The sequence below is a fragment of the Heterocephalus glaber genome, unplaced genomic scaffold, assembly GCF_053883595.1.
Source record: "Heterocephalus glaber isolate CG9 unplaced genomic scaffold, H.glaber_assembly_v1.0 deba00001531, whole genome shotgun sequence".
NCBI lineage: Eukaryota > Metazoa > Chordata > Mammalia > Rodentia > Bathyergidae > Heterocephalus > Heterocephalus glaber.
This window is the reverse complement of record NW_028258329.1, coordinates 3,618,043-3,640,559: the sequence shown is the minus strand read 5'-3', so window position 1 is coordinate 3,640,559 and position 22,517 is coordinate 3,618,043. Positions and strand designations below refer to the sequence as shown.

General features: G+C 45.3%; 1 protein-coding gene across 8 annotated transcripts in view; it reads right to left on the bottom strand.

Moving 5' to 3' along the window:
* Otud7a (OTU deubiquitinase 7A) overlaps positions 1-22,517 on the bottom strand; it is a 317,930-nt gene that overhangs the window by 13,754 nt on the left and 281,659 nt on the right. For all 8 annotated transcript variants that reach the window (XM_087188263.1, XM_087188261.1, XM_087188260.1 and 5 more), the window contains 2 exons: positions 16,164-16,291; positions 14,391-14,540 (listed from right to left, as the gene is read on the bottom strand). In XM_087188263.1, the coding sequence (XP_087044389.1) occupies positions 14,391-14,540; positions 16,164-16,291 (278 nt within the window). The remainder of the gene's footprint in view (positions 1-14,390; positions 14,541-16,163; positions 16,292-22,517) is intronic.

Below are 22,517 nucleotides of genomic sequence, written 5' to 3'. Positions count from 1 at the left end.
ACATTATTCCATTTTGGCCTCCAGTCACAACTGAGACCTCAATGATCTGGTGATGCTGTGATTCTCCAGGACAAGAAACATCCTGGAAGCTGAAAACATCCTGGGAGGAACAAACATCTACTCAGTTCCTCGTTGTTCTTAGACTGTTACCATCTTGTTTATGCAGATGTACTGAACTCTCTGCAAGTCATTTGTTACATTTGTTTCTCCTGATATACTGAGTACTGAATAAAAGGTGCAGTAAGCTGCAAGCTTTTGTCTTTGGCACCCAGAGCAGCACTGATCAGACCCAAAGCTCAGCCTCTTCTCAGTCTCATTTTTCTACCTTTCCTGTAACTCACTGTGTACTGCCGTGGCTCCCAGGAGACAAGGACTTACTGCAGAGGTTCTGGTAATGTCCCCTTTCCCCGTTTCCTACATTTATGTAAGTACACAGAGCAGCTGCATCACAAGATGCTTCCCTTCTGCTCTCCTTTTAGAGAAACACCTCCCTCTCTCCACCACCCCCTCCCTGTCAAACTCTAATCTGTTGTCACATCTCTATGATTTTGTCATTTCAAGAGTGATACCCGGTACCACTGCCCCCAGCGCAGAGGAGGTGAACCTTCCAGACTACCATACCACTGACCCCAGCACCAAGGAGGTGATCCCCCCCAGTGAAATGAGAAGACACGTAAACAAGTCTCAACATCAGACTTCCAGATCACCTAAAGCAACCCCAGAGAGAAACAAGATGGAACACTCTGATACTCAACCACCTGGACTCCCTGAACTGGCAATGAAAGAGGATCTGGAAAAAATGAAATCAGAAAAAATTTCTCAGATAACAGCAGAGATTGTACCCATAGTGCAAAACATGATTAATCAATCTAGAGAGGACACAGATAAAAACATAGAGGAGCTCAGGAACAAGATGGAATCCATAAAACAGATGCAAAGAGATTTCCAGGAGATTAAAAACTCTAATTGAAAGTTTATGGAGCAGAATGAGCCAATGTGAGGACAGAATTTCAGATATAGAAGATAGGATTGCAATTAGTGACCAGGAAAAGAAAAATTTCTTTAAAATAGTAAGGGACCATGAGAAATCAATCCACCAACTGCTAGATGATGCAAAGAAGAGTAACATAAGACTGATCAGAGTCAATGAAGAAACAGGAGAGAGTGCAAATGACATAAAAAAACTGTTCACAGAAGTGATGGCAGAAAACTTCCCAAGCAGGGAAAAAGAACTTGACATACAGATAAGTGAGACATATAGGACTCCAAATAGCCTTGATCAAAACAAATCTACACATAGGCATATAATAGTCAAGATTCCAGAAACCCAAGAGAAGAACAAAATTCTATAAGCAGTTAGAGAAAAGAAACAAATCACATACAAAGGAAAGCCCATCAGAATCACAGCAGGCTTTTCAACACAAACACTCAAGGCAAGAAGAGCTTGGAGTGACATATTGCAAGCACTAAAGGAAAACAGCCTCCAACCCAGATTGATGTACCCTGCAAAACTATCTTTCAAACTTGATGGAGAAATAAGATACTTTCATGACAAAGAGCACCTTAGGAACTTCATGAATACCAAAGCAGCCCTCCAAAAAATTTTAGACAATATGCGAGGAAAAGACAATGAGGATCAAAACCCCAGGAAGCCCAGCAGAATGAATCCATTGGGGATGACAAGAAATTAAATGCAAAGGAGGAGAATCCAATAAAAAGAAAAACTCATGACAATGATAAGTCCATATGCATCAGTTATAACCATCAATGTTAATGGTCTCAGTTCACCAATCAAAAGAAATAGACTCGCAGACTGGGTCAAGAAGCAAGATCCAACAATATGCTGCATACAAGAAACACACTTAATTCAAAAAGAAACACATAGACTGAAAGTTAAAGGGTGGAATACTCCATGCCACAGTAAACCCCCCAAAAAGCAGGCGTAGCTATCCTCTTTGCAGATCAAGTGGATTTCAAACCAACACTGATTAAGAGAGACAAAGAAGGACACTACATCTTTGTAAAGGGAACAATCCAAGAGGAAGAGATGACAATCATAAACATATATGCACCAAACAGTGCACCCAACTATATAAAACAAATACTAATGGACATGAAAAATCAAAGAAGCACTAATAGAACAGTAGTGGGGGACCTCAATACCCCACTGTCACAAAAAGATAGATCAACTAGACAAAAATAAGCAACAAAATACTATAACTCAATCAAACTCTTGAACAAATGAACTTAACAGATGTTTACAAAATGCTCCACCCCACAAAATCAGAATACACATTCTTTTCAGCTGCACATGGGTCATTCTCTAAAATAGACCACCTCACTCATAGAACATGTTTAATTAAGTGCAAAGGAATTGAAGTTATCCCCTGTATATTATCAGACCATATTGTGATGAAATTGGAGATCAATAGCAAAACATACCTCAAGAATTTCATAAACACTTGGAAATTGAGCAACACACTTCTGAATAACCAATGGGTCACAAGGAAATTAAAGAAGAAATCAGACAGTTCCTTCAATTAAATGACAATGACAGTACAACATATTGGAATCTATGGGACACAATGAAAGCAGTTTTGCGAGGGAAATTCATAGCAGTGAATACGCATATTAGGAAAACAGAGTGAGCCCAATTAAACAACCTGATGATGAACCTCACGCTTCCAGAAAAAGAAGAGTAGGACAAACCCAAAGCTCATACAAAGGAGGAAATCATAAAGATCAGAGCAGAAATCAATGTAATGGAGACTAAGAGAATGATACAAAAAAATCAATGAAGCCAAGAGTTGGTTCTCTGAAAGAATCAACAAAATTGACAAACCCTTAGCCAAACTTATCCGAAAAAGGAAAGAAAAGGCCCAAATCCATGCAATTAGGAATGAAAAGGATGAAATTACAATGGACCCAGCAGAAATCCAGAGGATCATCAATACCTACTTTGGGAACCTATACGCCAATAAGATGGAAAACACAGAAGAAATGGACAGATTCCTAGGTACATATGAATTACCAAAGTTGAATGAAGAAGACCTAAAAATTCTAAACAACACAATATCAATCAATGAAATTGAAAACATAATTAAAACTTATCAACTAAGAAAAGCCCAGGTCCTGATGGCTTCACTGCTGAATTCTACAAGACATGTAGAGAGGAACTACTGCCACTACTGTTTAAATGCTTCAATGAAATTGAAAGGGAAGCAATGCTCCTGAATTCATTCTGGGAAGCAAGCATCACCTTGATCCCCAATGCAGAGAAATACCCAACCGATAAAGAGAACTATAGGCGAATCTCACTAATGAACATACATGCAAAAATCCTGCATAAGATACTGGCAAAGAGAATGCAGAAGATTATCAAGAAGATCATACATGCTGACCAAGTGGTATTCATCCCAGGGATGCAGAGATGGTTCAACATATCCAAATCAATAAGTGTAATACATTATATCAATAGAGCCAAGGACAAAAACCATGTGATCATCTCAATAGATGCAGAAAAAGCATTTGACAAAATCCAACACACATTTATGATAAAAACCCTACAAAAATTGGAATAGATAGTTTCTACCTCAATCTGATAAAAGCCATCTATGAAGAACCAACAGCCAATATCATACTAAATGCTCAAAAACTGAAATCCTTCACACTAAAATCAAGAACAAGACAAGGATGTCCACTATCACCACTCCTGTTCAATATAGTCTTGGAAACATTAGCCACAGCAATTAGACAAGAGAAAGAAATAAAAGGGTGCTGTTCCACTGCTCCCAGCCCAGAGGAAAGGGCTTCCAGGCTGTCCTTCCACCAGTCCTGGCCCAGAGGAAGGGGCTTCTGGGCTGCCATTCCACCACTCCCAGCCCAGATGAGGTGAGCTGTGTGGGTGCCAACAGAGCCCCCCCCCCCCGTCAAAATGAGAAGACAAGTAAACAAGTCTCAAAAACAGACTTCCAGATTACCTACAGCATCCCTGAAGGGAAATGAGATGGAACACTCTGATACTCAACCATCTGTACTCCCTGAACTGGCAACAAAAGAGGATCTGGAAAAAATGGATTCAGAAATAATTTCTCTGATAACAGCAGAGATTGTGCCATTAGTACAAGACATGATTAATAAATCTAGAGAGAACACATTAAAAAAAACAGAGGAGCTGAGGAATACTATGGAATCCCAACATAGGAAACAAATGGAATTCATAAAACGGATACAAACAGATTTCCAGGAGATTAAAAACTCCACTAAAGTCTACACAGCAGAATGAGCCAATGTGAGGACAGAATTTCAGATATAGAAGATAAGATTGCAATTAGTGACCAAGAAAAGAAAAATTGCTTCAAAATTGTAAGGGACCATGAGAAATCAATCCAGCAGCTGCTAGACGATGCAAAGAAGAATAACATAAGACTGATTGGAGTCAACAAAGAAACAGGAGAGAGTGCAGATGACATAAAAAAAACTGTTCACAGAAGTGATGGCAGAAAACTTCCCATGCAGGGAAAAAGAACTTGACATACAGATAAGTGAGGCATATAGGACTCCAAATAGCCTTGATCAAAAAAAACTACACATAGGCATATAATAGTCAAGATTCCAGAAACCCCACAGAAGAACAAAATTCTACAAGCAGTTAGAGAAAAGAAACAAATCACATACAAAGGAAATCCCATCAGAATCACAGCAGACTTCTCAATGCAAACCCTCAAGGCAAGAAGAGCTTGGAGTGATGTATTTCAAGCCCTAAAGGAAAACAGCCTCCAACCCAGATTGATGTATCCTGCAAAACTATCTTTCAAACTTGATGGAGAAATAAGATACTTTCATGACAAAGAGCAACTCAGGAACTTCATGAATAACAAACCAGCACTCCAAAAAATTTGGATAATATCCTAGGAACAGACAATGAGGATCACAATCCCAGGAAGCAGGGCAGAATGAATCCATCGGGCATGACAAGAAATTAAATGTAAAGGGGGAGAATCCAACAAAAAGAAAAAGTCATGAACTTCATCTCCCTAATGAGTGTATATTCAATCTTGTTATTGTACTGATTAGTATTTTTCTGATTCTAGTGTTGCACACCTTTCCTTGTGCTGTACGGGCTATTTATCATCTTCTTGTGTCTATTTTTTAATTGGGTTGTCTATTAATGAGCTGTAAGAGTTCTTTATATATTCTTTTTTTTTTTTGGTACTGGGGATCGAACTTGGGTCCTTGTGCTTGTGCGGCAGGCGGAAAAACCACTGAGCTAAATCCCTGGCCCTACTTTTCATTTTCTTAACAATGTCATTTAAAGTACTAAATTTTGATGGAATCTCATTTATCATTTTTTTTCTCTTATACATCATGCTTTTTATATCCTAGGAAATTCTTGCCTACCCTAAATTCATAAACATTTTCTCTTATAATTTCTTCTTAAGGTTTTAGTCTTTCATATTTAGGTTCATAGATCCTTTCAAGTTTTTTTTATGTATGGAAATAAAGGGTTGAAGTTAATTTTTTATATACAGATAGCAGGTATTGCAGTGCCATTTGCTGAAAACACTATCTTTTCCTCTGCTTTTGAATTGAGTTTATGTTCTATAAAATGTTAATGTTAAATAATCTTTCAAACCTCAGTGGACCATATATGTGTGGTTCTATTTCTAGATGCTCTGTTTTCTTACAATGATCTATATGTCTTTACTTACACTAACACTGCCTTGATTACTGTAGCTTTAGAGGAAGTCTTAAAATTAGGTAATAAATGTCTTCCAACACTGTTTTCTTTTTCTTTTCACTTTTCTAGGTCCTTTGTACTCCTACATAACTTTTAAATTTCAATATCCAATTCTTCATTTATAGCAAGTATACATAGACCTGAAGTTTTATATATACCTTGTGTTTTCTGATTCTGCTAAATTCAAATACAAGTTCTAGGAGCTCCAAGAGATTTCTTAGTATTTTCTCTGTAGATAATCATTTCATCTACATATAAAGATTTTACTTCTACCTTGCCAATCCTATCCTAATTGTGTCATTTTATTGCCAGATTATTTTGGTTTGAGCCTATGTTTCAAAGTTTAATGGACAGATGAAGAGTAGGCATATCTGCCCTTGTTCCCCACTTTAGGGAGAAAGAATTGTATCTTCTCCATCCATATAAGGCATTTTTCCTGGAAGTATGGAGTACATGTCTTTGATCTGTTGAGAAGGTTCTGTTCTACTTCTAGTCTCCTGATAGGTTTTACCATGAACAGCTGTAGAATTTAGTCCAATACTTTTTCTCCAACTACTGACAGGATCATATGGCTTTTTCTTTCTGCTTTAAATGTTTGATATAATTTATCAGTTAAAATGTATATGAGCCTGTTGTTGTCATATAGATAGGTTTTCAAGCTAGGAATATACTTTCTTTAATAGGTGCTATTCAAATTTTATATTTCCTACAGAGTCAGTTTCATTAATTTGTCTTCCAAGGTGCTTCTTAGAAGTTGTCCAATTTATTTCAAAAAAGATTTTTGTAATATGCTTTCTATATCTTTTTAAATTCTGTAAAATCTGTGGTAATTTCTTCTAGTTCCTGATATTGTAATTTTAAAAATGTATAATTGATATTGTGTAATAGGATGAAAAGGTCTAAAGGAGCAGGGGAAGTGGGAGGGGTAGGGGAAAGGAAAGAAGGGAAAAGAAAAAATACGAAAAAAGGGGAAAATATGGAAACAAAGTCTGTGCAAATAGGGAAGGGTGGAGGGGGTGAAGGGAGGGCAGGGGAAGGGGAAAAAAATAAGAACCAAGATACTCATGTAAAGGTACAAGATCCCAATGATGAATGTAACTGTATTTTATACCTAAAATGTACCAATAAACTTAATGGAAAAAAAAAGAAATAAAAGGAATAAAGATAGGAAATGAAGAAGTCAAATTGTCATTATTTGCAGATGACATGATACTCTATATAGAAGACCCCAAGAACTCCACCAAAAGTCTTCTAGACTTAATAATCAAATTCAGTAGAGTAGCTGGATAAAAGGTCAACACAAAAATCAGTAGCTTTCCTCTACACAAACAACAGACTCACTGAGACAGAAATAGGGCAAACAATTCCTTTCACAATAGCATCCAAGAAACTGAAATACCTAGGAATCAACCTAACAAGAGAAATCAAAAACCTCTTCTTTGAAAACTGTAACACTCTGAAAAGAGAGATTGAAGATGATATCAGAAAATGGAAAGACATCCCTTGCTCCTGAGTAGGAAGAATCAACATAGTGAAAGTGGCCATACTTCCAAACTGCTGTATAGATCCAATGCAATCCCAATTGAAATCCCAGCACCATACTTCATGGACCTTGAGAAAATAATCCAAAAATTCATTTGGAACAAGAGATCTAGAGTAGCAAAAGCAATCCTAGGCAACAGAGACATGGCAGGGGGTATCACAACCCCCAACTTGAAACTATACCTCAAAGCTATGGTGATAAAACCAGCATGGTACTGGCAAAGAAACAGACCTGAGGACCCGTGGAACAGATTAGAAGATGTCGAAACAACTCCAGACACACTCAGCCACCTCATCTTCGACAAAGGAGCCAAACACCCTCACTGGAGGAAAGACAGCCTCTTTAATAAATGGTGCTGGAAAAATTGGGTTTCAACTTGTCAAAGATTAAAACTAGACCTATATCTGTCACCATGCACTAAACTAAAATCGAAATGGATTAAAGATCTAAATATTAAAAAAGAAACACTGAACTGGCTGGAACAGAGGTTAGGTAGAACTCTTGAAGACACTGGTGTAGGAAAAGATTTTATGAACAAAACTTCATTTGCCTGTAAAGTATCACAAAGAATCAACAAGTGGGATCTCTTCTTATTGAAACGCTTCTGCACAGCAAGAGAAACCACCAGCAGTGTGGAGACAGCCCACAATGTGGGAAAAAATCTTCACCTGCTTTTCCTCAGACAAAGGTTTACTATCTAGAATCTATAAAGAACTTAAAAAGATCAGACCTCCCAAATTTAAAGACCCAATCCAAAAATGGGCATCTGAAATGAACAGACATTTTTCAGACAAAGAAGTAGAAATAGCAAATAGACATATGAAAAAATGTTCAACATCACTGGTCATTTGAGAGACGCAAATGAAAACAACATTGAGATTCCACCTCACCTCAGAAAGAATGGCTGCTATCATGAAATCAACGAATAACAAATGCTGGTGGGGCTGTGGGGAAAGAGGAACCCTGCTCCACTGCTGGTGGGAGTGTAGACTGGTGCAACCACTGTGGAAATCAGTATGGAGATACCTCAAAGAACTAGGACTGGAAGTCTCATTTGACCCGGCTATTCCCTTGCTGGGTATCTTCCCCAAAGAATTAAAAGAATCATACCACAGTGATATATGTGCACCCATGTTCATACCAGCACAATTTGTAATAGCTAAAACTTGGAAGTAGCCCAAGTGCCCATCAACTGGAAACTGGATAAAGAAAATATATATATATTTTTTAATAAAATGGAGTACTACTCAGCCATAAAAATGAGAAATTAGAGACATTTATAGCTAAATGGATGCCCGTTGAGGCCATACTCTTAAGTGAAATAAATAGGACACACACGTGTAAATAATGAATAGTTTCTGTAGTGTGAGAAACTGAAAGTATAAATAAGGACTAAAAGGTATAATAGATAATGTGAAATAGGAAGAAAAGGGGCAAATGGGAAGGGGAAGTGGGAGGGGTAGGGGAAAGGAAAGAAGGGAATGGAATTAATGTAAGAAAATGAAAAAATGGAAACAAAGTCTGTAAATAGGGAGGGATGGAGGGGTTGAAGGGAGGGCAGGGGAAGGGGAAAAAATAAGAACCAAGAGAGACTATGTAAAGGTGCAAATTTCCAATGATGAACGTCATTATGCTGTATACCTAAAATGCACCAATAAAAGTAATTTTTTTAAAAAGAGTGATTCCCAAGCAGAATCACATTTTGGGATTGGCTTTTCTCGCTTGGCGTAGTTCCCTCAGGACACATCCAAGTTCCTGTATGTGTCCTTGGCTGTATTCCACCGAGTGGAGGTACCACAGCTTGCTCAACTCTTCAGGTAGGAAGGACTTCTGGATTGGCACTAGTGTTTAGCTATTATAGATGAAGCTGCTGTAAAAATTATTCTACAGGGTTTTGCATGGACACAAAGCTCTCCCAATATGGAATTTGGTTCCTGGAGTAGGGAGGAGGGACATAGCCGTGAGAATTCTGTGCCCTTGAGAGGTGGGCCCCAAGCACGCAGGAACGTGGTTCCCTGTTGTTTCTGTGGGCCCAGAGCCCTGCCTCCTAAGGTTGCAGTTTAGGAAAAGTAAGACAAAGACAGGTGGCTGTATGTGTTGGCGATTGTCTGTAGCTTTCCATTCACGAGCCATAAGAAACAAGAGCACAGGCTGAAGGCAGAGGACATGGGGAACACGGCCTCACTTCTGCTTAGCAGCCTTGGGACTCTCCCACCATAAGAACAAGAGGGGCTGTGCTGACCAGGGGTGGCATCACGCACTCCAGGCTGAAGCCAGCCCCAGACAGAGGGCTGAGGAGAGCGTCAAGGCTACAAGTGGCAGCTGCATATTACCTGGTGTACAGGTGAAGACGGCAAGCTCTTGGACCTGGTGGTTAGTCTATGCGATAGGCTTGCTATGCTCTGCATATTGATATCCCCTTCAAATTCACTTGTTGAAGCCCAATCCCCATGTGTTGGAATTATGACATGGGCCTCTGGGGAGCTTGCTCATGAGGATGAAGCCCTTGTAAAGGGATTAGTACTTGTAATGTGATGGTTCCCCGTGAGAAAGTAGCTGTTTGTAGACCATGAAACCAGCCCTCACTGGACTGAAATCTGCAGCACCCTCATCTCATACTTTCAGCCTCCAGAACTGTAACGTTTTTGTTGTGTACAAGCCACCCCACCTATGGTATTGTTACAGAAATTCAAACTGATGACTCTGGAAAACATGCTGACCAGAGATGTTCAGGCTAAGGCAAGGTTCTGCTCCTATGTCAACCCCTGGGCTCCTGACCTCATGCCAAAAGTGGGTAGTGATGCCTGCAGCCCCCAGAGGGTGTCTTCAGTACGTGCATCAGATGTGGCCCCGTGGACAATGACGACCACAGAGCCTCTGTAGGCAGTCACATCAGCAACCTACAAGCTCACTTCTCACACCCAGGACAATGAGTCCTGGCTGCTCCTGCCCTCCTTTGAAGGGGGCTCTGGTGGCCAGCATGTGCTTGTTCCTGTACTGTGGTGCCTAGGAGCGTGGTGCTGCCTGAAGGCAGACTGCACATCGCACGGAGTCCAGGGATGGGGTGGGTTCAGGAACGGGGAAGCTGACAGTGACCGATGTGTCCTTAGGCTGGTGCTTCTGTGTGGGTGTGGACACCTTCAGGAGACTGGCGGGGGAGGCCAGGTGCCTGTGCCTGCTCTGTGGCTCGGGACTCAAGGGAAGGCTGGCATCTGAACTCATTCCCTTCAGCCACTACTCCGTTCTTGCATCTTTATGATTTGGGTGTTTCAAGAGCGATACCTAAGGTTCCAGGCACTGGTGAAGGCTCCTCAATCAGTTCTCGCCACAAAGACGCCTGCTGCTGGCATCCCTCTGGCCTGTGCTCTGGGCTCCTGAGCCCATGGTCCTGATTGGGGCATGAACCAACAGGCAGATACCTGGTGATAAATGCACGTCGAGGGCGTTTAACCAGCTTGACTCTGCTCTCTAGACTCTGCAAGCTGAGGACAGCGCTCCAAAGCCATTAATCAATTCCCACAGCTCCTGGCACCTCCTGGCCATTTGTGAGGTCAGGGCAATGAGTCAAAGATGACAGCCCTGGGCTGCAGGGGTGTGAGCACAAAGTCCCCAGCTCCTCCTCCTCACCACACAGCGGGTACTTAGTCGCCTGAGCTGGCTCCTCAGGGCCTCCCTCGAGGAGCAGTAGAGGAAGCGGGCCTCAGCTCATCAGGGCTGGCAGAGCTGCACTTTCCACTCGGTGCTGACCCTGCCTTTCTGCTCACCCAGTGGACTTAGAAAGTAGCTCAAGAGGAGGGAGGCCGATCACAAAGACAACGAAGGCGGTTCGCATTTTTAAGGCACTTTCTGGTTTCTAAAGCCTTTTTGCCACCACAAACTCATCGAATACATCCCATAATAGGTGTTGTCATGCATTTTCTCCATTTCTATATCCAGGCAAGCACGCAGCTGGGCCAGTTTGCTTGCTGTTGGATAAAAAAGTGATAATAATCACTTTTAGACCTATACTGATGAACTCACATCACAAAATTTAAGTGGAATATTCAATAATATAACACGTTAAGACAAATTTCTACTTAAAAGAGGTTGTTTCTGCTTGTTATAAATAAATTAATCCTGTAGGAAAAAGCATGGTTTGTGGCCACATATGCTGGAATCTATGTTATGAACAGGGCTGGGATGCAGCTCAATGGGAGAGGACTTGCCAGCATGTGCGAGGCCCTGGGTTTGACCACCAGCACAATCAGAAAAAAAGAAAAGATGTTACAAAGATGTTACAATCTACTGATGAGGGGAATATTAAAACACAGGCAGTGTTAGATTTAACTATGAGTTATGCATCAAATACGGATGACAAACTGCTTTCATGGCCTGCTGGGTAGACTTGCTCTGTGTGGTCCCTCCTTCCCCCAGGATCATCTTCATAAACTCCCTCATTTCTGTAAACTTTGTGTGTTTCTACGCATCAGGACACAAGGTGGCAAGCTGTTCTTTGGAAAAGTTTTCTTTCTCTCTCTCCCCTCCCTCCTTCCCTTCTTTCTTTTCTTTCTCTCTTTCTTTCTTTCTTTCTTTCTTTCTTTCTTTCTTTCTTTCTTTCTTTCTTTCTTTCCTTTCTTTCTTTCTCTTTTCTCTTTCTTTCTTTCTTTCTCTTCTCTTTTTTCTTCCTTCCTTCCTTTCTTTCTTCCTACCTTCCTTCCTTCCTTTCTTTCTTTCTATCTTTCTCTCTTTTTCTTTCTCCCTTCCTTCCTTCCTTCCTTTCTCTCTTTCTCTCTCTTTCTCTCTTTCTCTCTCTCTCTTTCTTTCTTTCTCTCTTTCTCTCTTTCTTTCTGTCTTTCTCTGCAAGCATCACATTTTGGATTTGTTGACTGTGTTCCAATGAATGAGTAGAAAACCTCGGTGTGATGTCTGTAAGCCTCTGTCCTAGCCTGTGGGGAGCTGGTCCATCATCTTGGCCTCTCTCCACCGTGTCTAACAGCGAAGGCCTGCCGGTCCACTGCCCTCTGGGCTCGCTGAGCAGGGCCCCTGGGGGAGGTGTCAGGGACACATCTGGGGCTCTTTCTCTGACCTCCCTATGTCCCTGAGGCTCACAGGCTGTTTGCATTTAGGAAGGAAAATCTATCTCGATAATTACCTTATATATTGAATTTTTGAAAAAGAACAGAAATAAATGGCAATGGTGTTTTTCATGAAGCAAATCCTTCCAACCCCACCTTCTCCAGTCCTGGAGGTTCCTGTGTCACCTGGTGGGAGATGCTATTTTATTCCAAGCAAACTTTGACTTGGGGTCCCACATCATGAGCCTCCTTTCTAGTGCCTGCCTGCTCCCCACCGCTGTGCATGTTGGCCAGGTCTCTTTGGAAGCCGCCACATACCGTCCTACCAAACCGTCCTAGCAACGCTTCATGGCAGTGACTGTGGGCTGGGGGACAGGAAGTGTGGAGGGCCAACCTAGAACTGCACGGGTGCACAAAAGCACATGCAAATATCACTGAGCACTTGGGGGCAGAGCACCCAGCGGCCGTGCACCCCTCCCTGCCTGGGGCAACACCCATCGGCCTGGTGCCAGCCCATGCACACTGAGTGCACTCACTGGAGATCTCAAGCAAGCAAGGCATCTGCATCAGCTGCGGTGAGGACTCGGGATGCCTGTTTCACTGTTTCGGATTCAACCCTGAAGACCCAACACTCCCTCCCGACTCTATCTGTGAGGTGAAAGCTGGGCTGAAGGAGGCTGGTGTTGTTCATCTGTCTGTGTCCCTACCTTGCCGGCCATCTGCAGGAAGTGGTAGCATCTGGAAGCCCTGTGGAGCATTTTGTCACTGTTTTACTTCCTGTGCTACATTCCCAGAGTGAAGGTCAGGACAAGACACCTGGAGCTTCCTGGCCTGTGGCAGCCCGGGGAGGCACTTGGGGTTTCCTGAGACCTCAGCCAGTGCAGGAGATCCCGAAACTAGTCCCACCTGCCTGTCCTTCAGTCTCCCGGGGGACTGACTCTCTGCCTATTCCCCAAACAAAAGTGAGATAAGAAGGGTTTCCCCTCACCATTCAGCTAGTCACACATTGTCATAACAAGAGACAATAGCAACCACTCACATAGAATCCTCGGACTTTTACAACAAATGCAGGCACTGACTGAAACAAGCCCCAGTCTGGTGGCAGGAATTGTGCAGTGCACAGCCTGTGGGGCTGGCCCAGCAAGTACATCAGCAACACTGAAATGGCTACTTGTAGGAAACTCAGCTTTAAAGATCTGAAAGGAGAGTGACTCTGTAATTCCAAAACCCCCTCTAGAGAAGGAGTAGCAGACTTTTTCTGTGCAGTAATAGTGAGGAAACATTTGAGGCTTTGCAGTCCACACAACCTCTATGGCTACTACTCAGCTCTGCTGCTATAGTACAAAACTGCCACGGGCAAAGTATCCATGAATGACTGTGGATGTATTCCAATAAAACTTTATTGACAAAAATAGGTGGTGGGCCATAGTAGGTTGCCAATCCCTGCTCTTGCACAGTTTTCTTTTAAAATTACATGTAAGACTAAATGTATCTGTATGAAATACATACACAGTACATTAACAAAAATTACTTAGCTATGATTTTAAAAAACTATAGCAGGGAATTTGTGTATTGCAAAAAGCTAGCAGAAAAGATTTTCAATGTTTTCACTGTAGATTTATAAATGGTTGAGGGGATAGGTATATTTACCCTGATTTGAGCATTACACAACGTATGCATGTGTCAAAACATCATATGGTACTCCATAAATATGTACAATCTCATGTTTTTATGTATCAGCTAAAAATGAGTTTAATTTAAATAAAAAAATGTACACATACATGTGAGAGGGAACAAACAGCAAAGGCCCTGTAAGGGAGGCAGAATTATTCATGTTAGCATTTAAAATGAAACACTGATTTTAACAAGGATATGTTTAGTGACGACATGCCCAGGTGTAGCTGTGCACACTCCATCGCTGTGCATGTGCACAGGTGTGCTTTGGAAGGAGCTGTCCTCAGCCCACCCGCTGTGCCTCTTCTGCCCACCAAAGCCATCCTGTGGCCTGCTCTGCCTGCCAGTGTTGGTGCCCATCTGCCGGGAGGTGGTGTACCTTGTTCTCGTTGCTGGTCTCTCTGCTCCATGCTCACAAGGGCGGAAAAATGCGCTTGATCGTAGGCGAGGACCAGAGGCGAGCAGTGGCATCTGTTGGGAGGAACCTCCAAGGGAAGGTAGATGCCTCCGAAGGGGATGGGCGCAAATGCTGTGGACACAAACAGGATGAAGGAGCAGGGGAAGGGCGAGGAGGGGCAGTGCGGAGGACCAGGGCCAGGTTCCCATGGTGACCTGCCCTGGGGCCCTGAGGCCTGAGCAGGTGGTCAAGAGCCATGCGGTCAGCAGTGACCCACGCTGAAGGCTGGCCGGACCTCCTGTGTCTCTGGGCACATGGCCTCTTCTCCTGGGTACGGAGTGTTTGTGTGGAAAACAATACCTACACTTCACAAGAGCATATGTGTTCTGCATTCTGAGAGCCCCTCCTGTGGAATGGGGAGGGACCAACCAGCCAGCCTCAGGACTGGCTGTCAGACTGGAAATGAGAAATGGGGATGTCAATGACTGTGAGGAGACATGGTCTTGTCTCCTAACTCAGAGTAAGGAGGGAAGAGAGGTCCAAAACCTTTGCTGAGAGAGAATCACCTCTGGAGACATCTGCCAGTGTCTGCAGCAGCATCTGTGTTTTAATCATAAAGCATGAAGCCTCTGGCCCCAGCGCCAGGGAGCTGCCACGCTCCTCTAAGCAGAAGGCAGGGACAGTCCCCCTCAGCGACATCTTTGATGACTTCCTAGGTAGCCTTTCTACCCCCACTTTGGCTGGTCAGGCAGCTCTTCCAGAGGACTCCTGCTGACAGTGGAGGGCCCATCTGCAAGCTGGCTGCAGGTGGAGTGGAAGGAAGCGAGGCCCACTCTGCAGCCCAGGGCTGTCCTGGGGCTGCCTCCTAGCTTGCACAGCGGCCCTGTGCATCCTGGTGCTGCACTCAGAGCTGCAGCCCTCTGCAAGCCCGAGTCCCTGGGAGCACTGGGAAGGAGGGGCGCCAGGCGGGACGAGCCCCACCTAACCATTGTGGCACGCTGCGCAGCTCTGGCAGCTGTGACCCAGCATACAGAGCCACAGCCTAGTGGGGGGACTCTCTGGAAAAGCTGCAACTTTCATCAGAGTGGAGGTCTAAATTCCAGTGGGGCTGCAGGGACCTGTCACTGGGAATGCATGCCTGGCGTTCCAGCGGATGATGTCATCTTCAGAAGTGACAAAAAAGGATACATGGCAGTGAGAGGGGCCTGACTCCTGATGGTGGTAGCAGTGAAGGGAAAGTGAAAACCAGTGGGCACAGGTGGGAGGGAGGGAAGCTGAGTGGGGCAGGTGAACGGGGGCCTGGGGACGGCACTCACTGTCGTCCTGGTCCACCATCCCTGGCTCATCCTCTCTCCTGCCTCATCAGAGGGTGTGGCTGGGCCTGTGGGTCCCCCAGGACACCCTCACTCCTGCTCCTGGGCCTCTGGGAGCTGCAGGCTTGAGGGAGGAAATGCGGTGGAGCCCTTCCTGGGCTGCACCTGGTAGGGGCATCAGCCTCTGGGCTTCAGTTTCCTCATCCACAAAGTGGGGAGGCAGCGTCTACCCCGGGAGATGTGGCAAGGGACACGGAGGGAGGATGACCAAGAGCCATCCCTACCACCACTGGGGAGAAAAGAACATGCAGAATAACGTGGTCTTTGTCTATGCGGTGGGATGAGTGGTGGTCTTCTCAGGAAGCTCAGCCTCCATGTGTGCCGCCTGCTAAGTGGACATCACACCTTCTGAGCCATGGTTAGAGATGCCCTGATATCTTACCTTCTCCACCCGAGTCTCTCAGCATCGTGTCTGCCACGACGACGATGGGTCTTCTTAGGATATGGGCCAAGACAAAGACATGGAACTCCTCCAGGCTCTCGTACACGGGGTCCTCGGAGTTGTCCACGCTAGGGAACGAAAGTGCGTCAGCCGGTCACTGGACTGGACTGTGCTGGGAGAGTGGAGGACAGGAGAGGGCTTCCTCCTGTGCTGCATTGTCTCCATGGTCCTGGGCAGCCAGGCCACTGAGGTCACCTCCCGCTCCATTGCCAACAGCAAACACACACATCCCCTCTCCGTGCCTGCGGCCTGGGTTGGGCATTCTCAGGAGAAGAGCCAGAGAAAATCTTCCAGGGAGGGCAGCTGAGGAAGCCAGGGCAGCGCCGCAGACGGAGTAGCTCACCAGAGCCCGAGGCAGCCACGAGGGGAATGGCTCTCTGGGATGTTTAACAGGGCTGCACTGGGAGCTGGAGCCTCCCCTTCTGTTCATTTGCACACATGTAGCTTGGGCTGGAGCCTTGGCCTGCAGGGCCTCATGGTGCCTGAGAACATCTGACCCTAGGCTGGTGGCCCCATTACTGCCAAGATCTGAGAAGCCTGCTAGGAAATACTGGATGGGAGAGGTCACTCAGCAGGTGGCCTGGACTTCCTGCCTGAGAGTGGAGGGAGGAAGTGGCTTCTGACTTCTCCTAGCTCTGGCCCTGGACTTGCCTGACACTCAGGGAAAGAGCAGGTTCCAAGAACCGCTCTCCCTCAAACTCTAAGACACTGGGCACAAGACTGTGACCTTGGTGTCCCTCAACAACAGGACCACCCCCAAAGGGGAGAGCATCTGGAGGGGACAGCAGAGCTCCCTGGGTGATGGGGTCTCAGCGGCTCCCTCCATGCCACCCGGGACAGCAGTGCCCAGCTAGAGCCCAGGTGGCTCTGGGGTTTGTCCCTGAGCATCCTTGGGATGCCCAGCGTTCACAGAGGAAGGTCTTTGAGGACTGGAGCTGATGGGGCCCGAGTCTGCAAATGCAGACTTCCTGAAGATAGTCAGCTCTCTGTATCCACCGGCTCCTCACCCAAGGGTTGAAAATATACTTTAAAAATTCTAGTAAATTCCAAAAAAGGAGAACTTGAATTTGCTGTGCTCTAAGCACTACCCTGAGTTGTGTGGATGAAATGATGTGTAGCCATAACTAGTTCTAGGTATTACAAGTATTTCAGAGATGACCTGAAGTGAATGGGAGGAGATGCACACCATTTTATCATCAGGATGTGAGCATCTTGGATTTGGGTATTCACTGGGGTCCTGGAACCAGTCCCGTGGACACCTGTGGACAGCTCCAGGGCCTGGTGTGCCCTGGGGAAGCAGCTCCATGTGCACAGTGCCCAGCTTGGTGCTCGGTTACTGCTAGACAAAGGCTTTAAATCTGAGGAAATGCATTACTGTCACCTGGGAAGTTTCAGTGTTACCTATATTTTTCTTGTCTATTCTGACTTTTTGTTATTCAACTTACTTTAATAGTTCAAAAAACTTTGCAGCACACAAAAACTCACCAAACAATGGCACAAATATTTGGAATAGCATCACAATAATCTGGAAATAACTCTCCAATCATTGTCTGTTGCTATGAGAGAGGTTCAGAGAGTTTAGGATATTATCTATGAACAGGACATTCTTCTACCCGGCCAGAACATATAACCATCAAAGCCAGGCATTAATATGGGTGCGTCTGCCTGCTGGGCCCCACACACTGTGTATGCCTTTCAGGATGAAGCTTTTAGCGTAGGGTCAGGAGATCATCCTAGCTGGGGTATTTCTTTAGTCTCCCTCAGCCTGGAGCATGTCTTAGGGTTTCTTTGACTTTCACAACCTTGAGGATTATACTCCAGGAATTCTGTAGAATGCCCCTTATCTGGGCTTCTCTGTTTCCTTAGAGTAGATTAGTTTGGGTTCTGCTGGGGCACCCTATCGGCTGGGCTATCGTGTGTGGACTGCATGTCTTCCCATCCCAGAGGATGGTGACCTGCTCACGTGTCAGGGCCATCTGCCAGGCCTTACCCCTGCAAAACTGCTCATTTCCCCTCTGTATAACAAGCAGTTTGTGGGGATGAACTCTGAACATACGCAGATACTGTGCTCCCTTCCTCCCCAAATCTTTACATATCTATTGGCATTACTGTAAATTTGTTTTCTGCTCTATTCAAAGGGCTACAATGCATTTGTGATATTCCAATGTTCAAATACTCGTTGTTCAGTCAGTGTGGCTTGCTTCAGCTTGGTCTGTGTCCTTATGATATCCTCCTTTCATTTTTTAAAGTACTTTTCTTGCTTCTGGCATGAGATGGTCCAAGTTCATACATATACATACCCAGACATATTTCTCTCTCTCTCTGTCTTTGTTTCTCTCTCTCACACACACACCAATCAACATCAGTTGTAAAATTTATACAAAACCTTGGGTACACCAATACCTTTAATTTTAGTCTAACCCCATAAAGTTTATTCTACTTATAACTTCTCCAACAGTAAGAAACTTCATTTCTATTAATCATTTTTTGCTTATTGGATCAGTCTTCCTGCATGTAAGCCATCTCCCATCTCTGCTACCCCCTCTTCACTCTGTTTAGGTTGTCATCTAACTTTGGTCCTATGTATTTTCCCATTCCCCATCCACTGTAGATGCCCACCCTGCATTGCCCTACCCAGTGGATTTTTTCTTTTTTTCTTTGGTACCGGGGATCGAACTCAGGTCCTTGCGCTTGTGCAGCAGGCGTTGAAACCACTGAGTTAAATCCCCGGCCCCCTCCCCCTTTTTATTGAGACAGGGTCTCACTATGTAGCCCAGGCTGGCCTTGAACTCACTGCGATCCTCCTGCCTCAGCCTCCTGAGTGCTAGGATTACAGGCATGCGCTCCTACACCCAGCCCTATGTAATGGCTCGTAAAAGTTTTGAGGGAGGGAAGGGACATAGAAGAGAAATGTTTTGAATATGTATTGATTTAAATATATAGTCATCCCTTCATGTCTTAGGTTCTGCATTGGCAGATTCAACCAACTACAGAACAGAAATATTTTAAAAAATTGTATGCTCTTTTTCCTTGCCGTCATTCACTAGACAATATAGTACAGACTATTTACACAGCATGCACACTGTATTTGGTATTATAAGTCATCTAGAGCTGATGTAAAGGGTCCCAGATTACGTTAACAGGTTCCATGCAAATATTTCACCATTTTATGTCAGTGACTTGAGCATCTCCGGTATGTATACTTATGCCAAGTCTAAGCACAGTGCTCAGGGTGCATCCTCAACACTTCTGGTGATTATCCTCCCAGCCACACTGAGAGCCACGCATGCAAGTGTTTGGGGCCAAGAGCCTCCAGAGGTTGCTCATTCATCCCTGCCACACAGTAGGCGCTTACTGAGTGCCAGGCAAGTGGATGGGAGAATAAGTAACAAGCAACACAAAGAAGAGAGAACATAGCATCACAACTGGCACACGTGGGAGAAAAATGCAGAGAGAAATGGGAGCGCTGATCCTTCTCTAATTACGTGAATGGAGAGGTCAGCAGGGGGAAGGGATGAGCTGTTTGAGTCAGGTATTAATGCTGGAAAGGAGGATGGCCATGGTGAAACGGCTTCATGCCATGATGGGACACACCAGCATCTGAGTAATGCAGAAGGACAAGGGGTAAATATTAGGCAGCAACAGGCTTGCACGACATTCTTCTTACACAAAATCTAAAGCATGGCCATTATGTTTCAAACTGAAAACATTTACTGAGTACTTTCTATGTGCCAATCCCGTGAAAGGCACTGCAGATGCCCTCAGGTACTGCCCTCAGGTTATATCATCCATCCATCCATCCATCCATTCACTTATCCATAAATCCATCCACACCCCACTTGTCTGTCCATGTATCAATCAATCCATTCTACACCAGGGCCAGAGCATGAAGTTGGGCCATGCATGGCATGCAGTCTCATGGCTGGACAAGGTCAGAAGCTGTTGAGTGTGGGAGCCATCTGAATAACAGAGAACCTTCTCAGTGACCCAGGAGGTGGCAGAGAGGGTCTCAGATCCAGCCTGGGGCAGTCTGAGTGTCATTATACCGCTCCCTACTTGTATGCAGCTCCTTGTCGCAGAGTTTAAGGAGATTCCCAGCTCTGCACTCACCCTGGTTTTGTGCCTGATCATGTCTCAGTGCTGCTGAGGGTCTTGGCACTGAATGCAGCCAGAGAACACGAGCAACTCCTCAGGTCTCTCAGAGGGCCAATGAGGATCACGTTTGGGACTCGACTTTGGCACTGTGACCTACAGATGTGTTACTGCTACTAGAGCCCATCGGTCGGAATCTGCTCCAGCAAAACCAACCCTGAACATTTACTCCCACTTGTAGCTTTGCAGCATCAATTTTCTTCCTGTGAGCTTATTTATCAACAATCAACCCCGAGACTGTGAATAGAATCTGGCCTCTGAGAAAAGACACAAAAAATTCTGAAATGCTTAATAATTTGTGTTCACTGCAAAGGAAACTAACACCCAATATAGCGATGTCATCCTCAAAGACGCACACAGCCTAAGAACTTCCCAACCTGGTTTGTGCTGTGTGTGCTGCATTCTCCAGGGCATCTGCCTCCTCTTTTTCCGTGTGTACCCGAGGAGGGGATTCCTGAGAATAGGATGCTTGATGTCCACACAATAAAGATGCCCTGAGGAAGATGGCCACAGGGGCCCGGGCAGAGGCAGGGGTGGGGATGCCTCTGGCAGGACTGAGAAGCAAATGCAGTGAGGTAAGGCCTGGAAGGTATCCCAGGTCCCAGGCAGCAGTGGCAGGGCGCAGATTTGGAGGTGGCCACAACTCTTAGAGACCGCACCCAGCGAGAGCCCATGTCACTGGCTAGGAAGCTGCCTGGGGAGGAGGAGTGGCAGATCTCACCAAAGGGCCACACTGAGCCACTCCGAGGGAGCTCAGGTCAGCACCTATGTCTCTCCTCTCCAGGTGAGGTAGCCACGCCTGCTGCTTTGCTCGACAAAGTTCTGCGGCACACACCCTGAGTGGACAGTCCCCACTTTCCCTTCCCAAATGAACCAGTTTGCATAATAAATTGCAGTCACTGCAGGACAGGGACATATTTATTGGTTTTGGAGGTACATTTAAAATTTAAATGCATGTGTATGTGCATAAATGAGTGCCTACGGGCGGGAGGTATACCCTACACCCCACCTCCACCCCTGAGGAAGGTCCGGCGCCTTCCTTGCCATCCTGACCTGGTGCATCCTCTCTGGCGCATCCTCAAGACCTCTCCGGTGCAGCATGCGGGGATGCCCCTCACCTCTTCACAGCTACACAGTCGTGCTCATGCACAAAGCTCACTGGCAGCATTCAAGGGGTGTCACCATTCCCCAGCCAACCCAGACGGGGGCCTCTGTGTCTGGCCAAGGACTGCATCTGCCAGAGAGGCAGACTTTCAACAAACGCTGGAAAGGCACAGTGCAGGCTAGCGGGGCCCTGCAAAGAGCTACAACCCGGAAGTGAGGACAGGACTGTGGGCCTCTGGACACCCTGAAGGGACATGGGGTTTGGAGCTTCCAGCGGTGACCAGTAGGGCCTGGGGGTGAGGACTCCTCACGTGGCTCAGAACCAATAATCTGAGGTCATTTATGTGACAAATATTTATTGATTTTTTTGGGGGGTGTTTTGAGGAAGGGTGGCCTCAGACTTGCAGTGACCCTCCTGCCTCAGCCTCCTGAGTGCTGGGATTATAGGCTTGCACCACCATGCCTGGCTGACAAGTATTTATTGATTATCTGCTCATACTTGCTGGGTGTGTCTGTATGTGCACACATGTGTACACATGGATGGAGGTCTAGGGAGCCTGATAGGAGAGCTAATGAGGATCAAGTAAGAAACTGCACTTACTCATAAGCATAGTGATAAAAGGCGGCTTCTTTAGGACATGTGCAGGAAGGCCTCCTTTTCTACGCACGGCCACTCAGGGCCCAGGAGAGCCACTCAGTGGTGTGAGGGGTTTTCTAGGCATGGAGTGACACTCGCTTTTCCTAGAAGGCTTACATTTATGTCTCTGAGTTGGTGCATCACGGAAGCATTAGGGGTCTAGATATTTCTGGAAAAGGTCAGCAATGTGGCAAACATGCTGCCAGTGAAATTACAGAATCTCAACACAAAGAGGCCCGAGAAGCAGGGAGTTGGAATGGAAGATGGCCTGGGGCTGCCTGCATCCTCGAAAAGGCCCTTTCCTCTCTCTACTCGCTTTTCCTCTGTGAGCCTACTTCCTCTACGTACCTACTTCCTCTGGGTGCCACTGGCCGCTCAGTTTCCATGATCGCTGTCTCATC